The sequence below is a fragment of the Apodemus sylvaticus genome, chromosome 14 (assembly GCF_947179515.1).
Source record: "Apodemus sylvaticus chromosome 14, mApoSyl1.1, whole genome shotgun sequence".
Lineage (NCBI taxonomy): Eukaryota > Metazoa > Chordata > Mammalia > Rodentia > Muridae > Apodemus > Apodemus sylvaticus.
The window spans coordinates 44340174-44351526 of record NC_067485.1 but is presented as its reverse complement, the minus strand read 5'-3'; the positions used below and the strand labels follow the sequence as shown (position 1 = coordinate 44351526).

Sequence of the window (11353 nt, the reverse complement as noted above, 5' to 3'; positions counted from 1 at the left end):
TTTCTTCCCAAGGCTTTCTATCTCCAAAGTTGTCTCCCTTTGAGTTTTCTTAGTTGTTTCTACTTCTGATTTTAGATCCTGGATGGTTTTGCTTAGCTCCTTCACTTGCATGTTTGTGTTTTCCTGTAATTCTTAAAGAGATTTTTGTGTTTCGTCTTTCATGACCTCAGCCTGTTGACCAAAGTTCTCCTGTATTTCTTTAAGAGATTTTTGTGTTTTGTCTTTCATGACCTCAGCCTGTTGACCAAAGTTCTCCTGTATTTCTTTAAGTGTTTTTTGCATTTCCTCCTTGTTGGCTTTTGTATTCTCCTGGATTTCTTTCAATGATTTTTGTGTTTCCCTTGCAAGGGCTTCTAACTTTTGATCCATTTTCTCCTGAATTTCTTTAAGTATGTCCTTCATGTGTTCCTGTACCAGCATCATGACCAGTGATTTTAAATCCAAATCTTGTGTTACTGGTGTGATGGGGTATCCAGGACATGTTGGTAGAGGAGAATTGGGTTCAGATGTTGCCATATTGCCTTGATTTCTGTTAGTGACGTTCCTGCGTTTGCCTTTTGCCATCTAGTTCTCACTGGTGTTAGTCTTGTCAGTGCTGGACTCACCAGTGCAAGCTGCCCCTTCCCAGTTGCCCTCTGGTGCACAGCTTACCTCCTGCACTGCTTGTAGACAGGGTGCTGTTGCCCAGGCTGTTCAGATCCCAAAGCAGGCACCTGAAGGCTCCCTCTGGGGCCCGCTGAATTCACTGGAGCACACTGACTTCTCCCAGCTGGCTGCCCGGAAGCCCAGCTAGCCACTTGCAGGACTTGCAGATGTGGTGCTGCCGCCCAGTCTGATCTCAGTCTGTCCGATCCCTGGAGTACGGAACCAAGATGGATGCACCTCTCCTGACTGGTGGGAGGCCGAGTTATGAAGTGGCTTCCATGCAGGAAAGGCGCCGCACAACTGCAGCTGCTTGCCGCCCAGCTGGTCAGCGAAGGTCAGTGGTCGTGGGCGCAGGGCCTAACTGGTCCCTGTGTCGCCTTGGTTCCACTGCTGATGGCCCTTCAGCTGGAACAGCCACTGCTGCACTGCCGCCGCCGCCGCCGCCGCCGCCACTTTTCTCCATTTTCTTTTTGGAGGCACTCAGGGCTATGAGTTTTCCTCTTAGCACTGCTTTCATTGTGTCCCATAGATTTGTGTATGTTGTGTTTTCATTTTCATTGTGTTCTAAAAAGTCTTTAATTTCTTTCTTTATTTCTTCCTTGACCAAGGTATCATTGAGTAGAATATTGTTCAGTTTCCACGTGTATGTGGGTTTTCTGTTGTTTTTGTTGATATTGAAGGCCACTTTTACTCCATAGTGGTCTGATAGGAGGCATGGGATTAGTTCGATCTTCTTATATTTGTTGAGGTCTGTTTTGTGACCAATTATATGGTCGATTTTGGAGAAGGTATCATGAGGTGCTGAGAAAAAGGTATATTCTTTTGCTTTAGGATAGAATGTTCTATATATCAGTTAAATCTAATTGGTCCAAAGCTTCAATTAATTTCATTATGTCCCTGTTTAGTTTCTGTTTTCCTGATCGGTCCATTGAGGAAAGTGCAGTGTTGAAGTCACCCACAATTATTGTGTTAGGTGAAATGTGTGCTTTGAGTTTTAATAAAGTTTCTTTTACGAAAGAGGGTGCCCTTGCATTTGGAGCATAGATGTTCAGGATTGAGAGTTCTTCTTGTATTTTCCCTTTGACCAGCAAGAAGTGTCCCTCAGGGTCTCTTTTGATGACTTTGGGTTGAAAGTTAATTTTATCTGATATTAAAATGGCTACTCCAGCTTGTTTCCTGAGACCATTTGCTTGTAAAATTGTCTTCCAGCCTTTTACTCTAAGGTAGTGTTTGTCTTTGACCCTGAGGTGTGTTTCCTGTAAGCAGCAAAATGTAGGGTCCTGTTTACGTATCCATTTAGTTAGTCTGTGTCTTTTTATTGGGGCATTAAGTCCATTGATGTTAAGAGATATTAAGGAATAGTGATTGTTACTTCCTATCATTTTTGACGTTATTTTTTAAATTTGATTGCTTAACTTCTTTTGGATTTGATGAAAGGTTACTATCTTGCTTTTTCCAGGGTGATGTTTCCCTCCTTGTATTGGTGTTTTCCTCCTATTATCCTTTGTAGGGCTGGGTTTGGGAATAGATATTGGGTAAACTTGGTTTTGTCATGGAATATCTTAGTTTCTCCATCTATGGTGATCGAGAGTTTTGCTGGATATAGTAGTTTTGGTTGGCATTTGTGTTCTCTTAGAGTCTGCATGAGATCTGCCCAGGACCTTCTAGCCTTCATAGTCTCAGGTGAAAAGTCTGCTGTGATTCTGATAGGTCTTCCTTTATATGTTACTTGGCCTTTTTCTCTTACTGCCTTTAATATTCTTTCTTTGTTTAGAACATTTGGTGTTTTGATTATTATGTGACGGGAAGTATTTCTGTTCTGGTCCAGTCTGTTTGGAGTTCTGTAGGCTTCTTGTATATTCATGGGCATCTCTCTCTTTAGGTTAGGGAAGTTTTCTTCCATAATTTTATTGAAGATATTTGCTGGCCCTTTAAGTTGTAAATCTTCACTCTCATCTATGCCTATAATCCTTAGGTTTGGTCTTCTCATTGTGTCCTGGATTTCCTGGATATTTTGGGTTACAAGCTTTTTGCATTTTGCATTTTCTTTAACTGTTGAGTCCATGGTTTCTATGGAATCTTCAGCATCTGAGATTCTTTCTTCTATTTCTTGTATTCTGTTGTTGATATTTGCATCTCTGTCCCCTGATTTCTTCCCAAGGCTTTCTATCTCCAAAGTTGTCTCCTTTTGAGTTTTCTTAGTTGTTTCTACTTCTGTTTTTAGATCCTGGATGGTTTTGCTTAGCTCCTTCACTTGCTTGTTTGTGCTTTCCTGTAATTCTTTAAGAGATTTTTGTGTTTTTTCTTTCATGACCTCAGCCTGTTGACCAAAGTTCTCCTGTATTTCTTTAAGAGATTTTTGTGTTTCGTCTTTCATGACCTCAGCCTGTTGACCAAAGTTCCCCTGTATTTCTTTAAGTGTTTTTTGCATTTCCTCCTTGTTGGCTTTTGTATTCTCCTGGATTTCTTTCAATGATTTTTGTGTTTCCCTTGCAAGGGCTTCTAACTTTTGATCTATTTTCTCCTGAATGTCCTTCATGTGTTCCTGTACCAGCATCATGACCAGTGATTTTAAATCCAAATCATGTTTTACTGGTGTGATGGGGTATCCAGGACTTGCTGGTAGAGGAGAATTTGGTTCAGATGTTGCCATATTGCCTTGATTTCTGTTAGTGACGTTCCTGCGTTTGCCTTTTGCCATCTAGCTCTCACTGGTGTTACTTGGTCTTGTCAGTGCTGGACTCACCAGTGCAAGCTGCCCCTTCCCCGTTGGCCTCTGGTGCACAGCTTACACTCTGCACTGCCTGTAGACAGGGTGCTGTTGTCCAGGCTGTTCAGATCCCGAAGCAGGCACCTGAAGGCTCCCGCTGGGGCCCGCAGGATTTATTGGAGCACACCGACTTCTCCCAGCTGGCCGCCTGGAAGCCCCCACTAGCCTCTTGAGGGACCTGGAGATGTGGCGGCCACCCAGGCTGATCTGAAGCGGAGAGAGTTGAGCTGGGGGCTTCTGCCTGAGGCCTTGCCCCAGATTGTGTCTGTGGACCAGGTGGAACCCGTGTGCACCCCCAGGGAGCTCCGAAGGTGAATGTTGCTGTGGCCTCCCCTGTGCTCCGCTCACTCCGCTGGGCAGCCGATTTCCCCAACCGGGCTGGCGCACACTAGGTTAGCTTTGTCGCCCGGGCCCTGAGTCCAGGCAAACGCCTGGGAGGCCAAGGTCCGAGCAAAGTTCCCCTAGGGCTATGACTGTTATTTGGGTCCGCCAGGTGACCCGGATGGCGGGCGTGCACGTCCGCGCTCCCCGAAAGCACCGGGAGAGTCTGTTGTGCTAATAACCTCCTGGGCGGGTTGACACACAGATGGCCCACCGAGCCGCCCAGTTCTTGGGGTCAGTCCTGTGCCTTTTGGGGCCTAGACCCCCGTTTTGTTAGCCTCAGGCTAAGCTTGTTAGCAGTCTCTGCCCTCCCGAGCACTCTGGCTCCTGTAGGCAAAATGGCGGCGCGTGTGCCGGCTGGGGCAAAAAAAACTCCTGGCTGGGTTGGCGCCCCGATGGCCACTCGAACAGCCCAGGGCCTGTGTGCAGGCCAACGCCCGTCTGGCTCAGACCCCTGCGGTGTTGGGCCTAGGATTATGTTTGTGTACCTCAGTCTGACCAATCTCTGGAGCCCGGGATCAAGATGGAGGTGAGTCTCTCCTGACTGGCGGGAAGCCGAGTTCTGAAGTGGCTTCCGTGCAGCGAAAGGCTCCACAGAACCGCAGTTGCTTGCTGCCCAGCTGGTCAGCGAAGGTCAGTGGTCGTGGGCGCAGGGCCTAACTGGACCCTGTGTCGCCTTGGTTCCACCGCTGATGGCCCTTCAGCTGGAGCAGCCACTGCTACAGCCGCCGCCGCCGCCGCTGGACCTCTTCCATAATTTTAATGAAGATATTTGCTGGCACTTTGGTTTGTAAATCTTCACTCTCATCTATGCCTATAATCCTTAGGTTTGGCCTTCTAATTCTATACTGGATTTCCTGGAAATTTTGGGTTACAAGCTTTTTGCATTTTGCATTTTCTTTGACCATTGAGTCCATGGTTTCTATGGTATCTTCGGCATCTGAGATTCTTTCTTCTATCTCTTGTATTCTCTTGTTGATATTTGTGTCTAAGGCCCCTGATTTCTTCCCAAGGTTTTCTATCTCCAAAGTTGTCTCCCTTTGTGATTTCTTAGTTGTTTCTACTTCTGTTTTTAGATCCTGGGTGGTTTTGCTCAGCTCCTTCACTTGCTTGTTTATGTTTTCCTATAATTCTTAAAGAGATTTTTGTGTTTCCTCTTTCATGACCTCAGCCTGTTGACCCAAATTCTCCTGTATTTCTTTAAGTGATTTTTGTGTATCCTCCTTATTGACTTCTCTCTTTTGACCCATATTCTCCTGAATTTCTTTTAATGATTTTTGTGTTTCCCTTGTAAGGGCTTCTAACTTTTCATCTATTTTCTCCTGAATTTCTTTAAGAGATTTATTTATGTCCTTCATGTGTTCCTGTAACAGCATCATGACCAGTGGTTTTAAATCCAAATTTTGTTTTTCTGGTGTGTTGGGGAATCCAGGACTTGCTGTTGTTGGAGAATTGGGTTCAGATGCTGCCATATTGCCTTGATTTCTGTTAGTAACATTCCTACATTTGCCTTTTGCCGTCTAGTTCTCACTGGTGTTAGTTGGTCTTGTTGTCAATGCAGGACTCACCCCTGCAAGCTGCCTCCTTGCAGCTGGTCTCCAGGTGCACAGCTGGCCTTCTGCACTGCCTGGAAATGGGGGGCGTGGCCCAGGCTGTTCCTGATCCAGAGGTGGAGACTGGAAGGTTCTTGCAGAAAGCCTCTGGACTGGATCCTCTGTTCTGCCAGGTTGGACAGACTCACCAGTGCAAGCTGTCTCCTTGCAGTGGGCCTCCAGGTGCACAGCTGGCCTTCTGCACTGCCTAGAGATGGGGTACCGTGGCCCAGGCTGTTCCCAATCCAGAGGTGGAGACCAGAAGGCTCCTGCCAGAGGTGTCCGGACTGTATCCTCCACTTTGCTGGGCCGGACAGACTCACCAGTGCAAGCTGCCTTCTTGCAGCCGGCCTCTGGGTACACAGCTGGCCTTCTGCCTATTCCTCTCTTTCTACTATTTTATATTACGCCTGGTACAATTTACACATCCTTAATTCTACATTTTAGTGTGAAAGAAAATAATGTTCATTCATGGAACTCAAACTTTCCCTAAAACTTTAGTATTTATTTTTGCTTTTTTTTCTAGCTAGATAGCCTCTATTTTTCACACTGAATCAACCAGTTTTTATGATTTGTCATTCCTAATTGCATTTTAAGGATTACCATTCCTTTCTTTGGCATCAATTACCAATGATATATTCAGAAATACTTCCTGTGTCTTACTTCCCTCACAAGTTGTTCAGAAGTCTACTGCAAGAAAACTGTGAAACTAGGAATAAATAGAATAGTCTCATTTTTAAGAAAAATGCAATTTTATGAAGAAATCAAACCCCTAATTATGATGGACTAAGACATATTTCACGACCAAATTAAAAGAAGAAGGTATTCATGCTTGTTGTATAGAAAGACCCCAGTGCACTCAGTAAGGGAAGAGAGTAATGAGGGGCTTAAGTATCGCTACATCAATCCCAATTTATTCTTTATTTAAAAATATTTGTTTATTTTACGTATATGAGCACACCGTAGCTGTCTTCAGACACACCAGAAGAGGGCATCAGATGCTAAGGCAAATAGTTGTGAGACACTATGTGGTTGCTGGCAATTGAACCCAGGATCTTTAGAAGAGCCATCTCTCCAGAGCCTCCTTCTTGTTCTTAAATGTGTAAAATCAAAAAAAGGATCACAACTTTTTCAAGGAGACTTGATCAAATACCATATTCTCAAATATGCATTCTTCCCACATATGACATGGGTACTATTTTTAAAAAATCAAAATCAAATCATCATTTAAGTTGGAGCTAGGGCCTATGCTAGGTCTCAGATACAGAGACTGGCCGTTCAACAGGCTATTCTAGGAAAAACTATGCTTCAAATATAGAAGTTATTTCCAAAGTCAGTATTTTGTTTATTTCCAACTTTTGTGTGAATAGATTAATAAATAACCCAATGAGCATTCTGAGGAGACTATGAAATTCACATCCACATGCTGCCATCAACTCAGGGTCTCTCAAATGAGGCAAGGGAGCTTTCCTTTCTTTCACATTGTTTCCTTGGATCATGTTGTTGGTAATACGCAATTATATATTGTCCATTCTATCATGAGTTCAATAGAAATATCTGAGATGGATCTCTATAACTATCTTCATCCATAAGCAAAAGGAATTGTTACTAGATATCTGGTTTTGAAAATAATGCTGCAACCTGTGAAGGCTTTTGCACTGTGTCTGATATATACACTTTGAAATGTAAAGGCAGAAGGATCCCTTTGACTAAGTTAAACCAGTTCAGATAGTAAATCCTCAGCCAATCAGAGCTATTTACAAAGACTCAAACACTCAAACTAAGACTGAAACAAAATAAACATAGACAATTCTATCTGAAAGACAGAACTAAAACTTAAATTTTCAGGTCAAAGTGCGACTATGAAATTTTTTTTTCAGAATTTCTAAGTCACTTATTTCTGAAAAGTAAGTGTAATGAATTTATATTTATGGTAATTGTTAATATGTTAACCGTATAATTCAGTCAGATTCACTGCGATAAATATATCCTGCCTCTGACATGTATTGATTGTGTGCTGCCATGATTCCTTCTGCTACTAGAAGTGGTGATCATGAATGATCCTTTATAGACACAAGAGAGTATTATCTATTTCATGAAGATAGCAACATGAAGAAACAGTTGAGGCTTTGAATTTTCCTTGACTTCATTATTAGCTAAGCACTGTTACCATTTGGTGAGTGAAAATTGACCTTTATGTAAATACTCTTAGTAGATCTTGTATTATGGCACTAATACAAAACTATCAAGTTTTCTAATTTGCATACTAGAATGTTCAGTGGACATTTATGAATGTCTGATCTCCCTTACTGAGTATGACAACATTTAGACAGATGTCCATCTCTGTGAATCAACATGAAGGGGCTGAAAACTGCATAACCAATGGTTAAAAACTCTGGAACATATAGTACTTTAGAATAGTTCTCTATGGAGAAAGTAAAGAGTAATGAAATAAAACAATCTGCCCAATAAAAGAAAAGAAAACACAACATCAGAAGGAGGATACTCTGGGCAGCTCTCAGCTCAGGGGGAGTTCTGTAGAGAAGCTTGGAGTTCTGAAGGTAGAGGACATGCTGGTGGTGCTTGTGGAGAAGAAATACCATGTAGCCACTGGCCCCTCCCATGGCACCCTGAAACACTGCATCTCTCAGGACCATGAGGGTGAGAAAAATCCATCTTGTTATCCAGCTTTGGGGCAGTAAATAGCAGTAGTTACCACTGTTTATAGCTTGTGTTATGTTCACATTGTTGACATTTTTAATGTAATATGGTAAGTTCCCGCTGATCAAGGAATTGAGTATCCACAGGCAGAACAGTGAGGAAAGAATGTGCTGTGGAGACTCTAGGTTGAGCCTCTGCCACATGGAGTGCCTGGGACTGATGATGATGGCCTGGACCACAGTGAGGAGACTGCTGGTGCAGATGGAGAGGCCCCGAGACACTCTTGCCAGGTAAACAACTATTTTACAACTGGTGTCATTTAAGATGTTTCCAAAATTAAAGGCTTCTATTGTCTTTGGCATCCCTTTTGAAAGAAGCATTATGATATTTGTAAGTGCCAAGTGAGCTAGAATGAGGTGTACAGGTTTCTGCTCAGTGCTTTGGAACATGTGCATGTAACTCACAAATACTAAGCTGTTCCCCACGGTGCCGAGTCCAGTGAGAAGGAGGAAGACAGTGCCCTTGACAGGGTCCAAAACCATCCTTAGATCTGGGGCAGGAATATTTGATCCTACGAACACCATTTGGAAGAAATCATTACTAAATCATGATATTCAGCAAAATACCTTCCTAATCCCCTTACCTGTCTGGAAGATAAAGTAATGATATAACTTATTATTCAGATTTATTGACCCATAACTTTCTTTTGTGGCACTCTCTGTGAGTTAATGATATATAGACTCAAATGCTATCATAAAGACTTATTTTCAGAAACATATCTATATATTTAAATTACACTATAAAATCAAATCTATTGTTCAAATGTTGATATATATCTCATCTGTGCTCTATCTCAGCATAGCTGCATTAACACCAATGGCCCCAACCAGTATTTCTCTAAGCATTCTATCATGTTCTGGTAATCCTATTCTGTAAACCATATGTTCATTCTAATCTGTCTGCCTATACCACGTGGCATTTACAAACGTCTGTGAAGTTTTATTGTTTCATCTTATTGAACACCTCCCAAATTTAACCACGTTTTGATTTCTACAGCACCTTGTATTTGCCAAGTATATCATTTTGGCTTTCAATTAGGAAACATTATGCTTTTTCCTGTTTTTGCATTTTAGGTGCTAAGGCCCCAATATTTTCTCCAATTTTAAAATAGTATAATGAGGAACATAAATTAAGTTTTAATGTTATCATCAATAGGCTTAGCTTTCTATTGGAACTATCATACTGAGAGTGGATGTGGTCAACCACCAAAGCCCTGGGTCCTAATGCCAGGAGACAGGCTAATTTTAGCTCTGGAAACTGAAGCGCATTACTACATCTGTGTGCATATTTCCTTACCATCATTTATGTAAAATTTAGGACCAGTGAGGGGACTGGGAATCTGGAGATAGACTGAAAGTAACTCTCCTCCCAGTTTTAGTCCAAATTGTAAATAAATGTTTTCATTGACATATACATATGCATATATAAATTTCATTTTATCTTAATGCCAGTGATGGTCCAGACCCAGGACCAAACAATGCAGCCACACAAAACAGTAGCAATTTTGCTACTTAGAAATACTCACTGGTCTTCTGTAGTTTAATGTCCAGTCAAAGTATAAACCCTACTAGATAAGACCCACTAGTTATAGCTGAATCTGCAAAAGGCACCCATGGATGGATTTGTTTTGTTATCAATGCACATGAAGCATACAGAACAATAGGTGTACTGAGTCTTTTTCACATATTTATTCCTTGTATTCTCCCCATTGACACCCTTGGTGTCCTACCTTGTCCCTCCTCTTTCCAATGCTTTGCATCTTAGCCAAGTAATAAGGAAGTAAAAGACACAAAAATAAAATAAACAAGAGAAGAAATACAGATGTTTTTATTTGAACAAAACAATCTATACTTAAAAAGACCACAAATACTAGACCAGAATACTCTTAAATATAGGATGAATGAATTCAGAAAGCCACAGAATATATAATCAGTATACTGAAATCAATATCTATTTTATAGTAGCAGCTTAGAAGAAAAGAAAAATATTCACAATATTTACAATAAACTAAAACAAATGAACCAGAACTAGCCAGCCAAAGAAAGAAATGGCTAACATTGTGTGGGAAGCTGTTATCTTAGGTTTTCCCCTTAATCTCTTCCCTAAGCCTCTCCCCTAATTCATTGATCCATTCTTCCTTTCACAAGGATGTCTTGAAGGGTTTTTTTTGTTGTTGTTTCTTAAAATAGGATTAATCCTATTGCGAATAAGTGAATAATAATTCACCCATATTGGCCTTGAAGTCCTCTCTCAACCTCAGAGTGTAAAATTATAAGTGTGAGACACCCTGCTCTAATGTGAAGAGGATTGTGCACTCTAAACACACACACACACACACACACACACACACACAGAGAGAGAGAGAGAGAGAGAGAGAGAGAGAGAGAGAGAGAGAGAGAGAGAGAGAGTCAGACAGAGAAGGACCTTCTGAGAGAGTGAATTTCCAGCCCAGTGTGTTACTGTAACTATGTTGTGTCTTATCAGAGTCCTTCTCAACCCTTGAGGACTGTGGAGGAGATGTGAGAAGAATGTCTTCTTTTCCTTTATCTCTTTTAGGGCCAATATTGAATATATGCATTTAATAGACAATTTAACAAATCATTTCTCCTGGTTTCAGGGAGAGCAGCAAGGCAAGTAAACCTTAGATTCAGATGGCCAAACTAAATCAACCTAATCTCAAATTTAGAAGACCTCTAATGGTGGAACCTGAGCAGACAAAGTCCTCCAGAAATCCATGGTGCAGCAGGACCAGCTTTGCTGCAGGAGTCACTCTCCATATCCAGTATGCTCCCTGTCAAGACACCAACGCCTTCCCAGGTGTGGGAGGAACACCTGTAATTCTAGCACTCAGGAAGCTGAAGAAAGAAGCTTGTGAATTGGAGGTCAGTGTAGTATTCATGACATTATTCACAGAGTTAGAAAATATATTCTAAAGTTCGTATCTAGATAAAAAATTAAACAAGCAAGCAAGCAAGCAAGCAAACAAACTATACTCCCACCCCACCGATCCACAGGCAAAGCAACAGGGAGCATAAACGACAAAGCCAGAAGTACCACATAATCTAATTTCAAATTACACTAGCAATAAATCCAAGATCTTGCCATAACACAAGCTGTAGATCAGTAGGATACAGGAAAGAATCTAATTATAAACCAGTGCAGCTTCAGGTAGGAAGGTAGGGAAGGTAGCCTCAGATAGAGGACAGAAACTAGATACACACTCCTTATACTTCACTCACAAAAA

At 41.8% G+C, this 11353-nt stretch overlaps 1 protein-coding gene across 1 annotated transcript; it reads right to left on the bottom strand.

Annotated features, from left to right (window-relative positions):
• Positions 1-7694: 7694 nt before the first annotated feature.
• Positions 7695-8591, bottom strand: LOC127664843 (putative vomeronasal receptor-like protein 4). Its single transcript, XM_052157053.1, has one exon. It carries the CDS (start codon positions 8589-8591, stop codon positions 7695-7697), a length of 897 nt encoding a protein of 298 aa, XP_052013013.1.
• Between the last annotated feature and the right edge of the window lie 2762 nt (positions 8592-11353).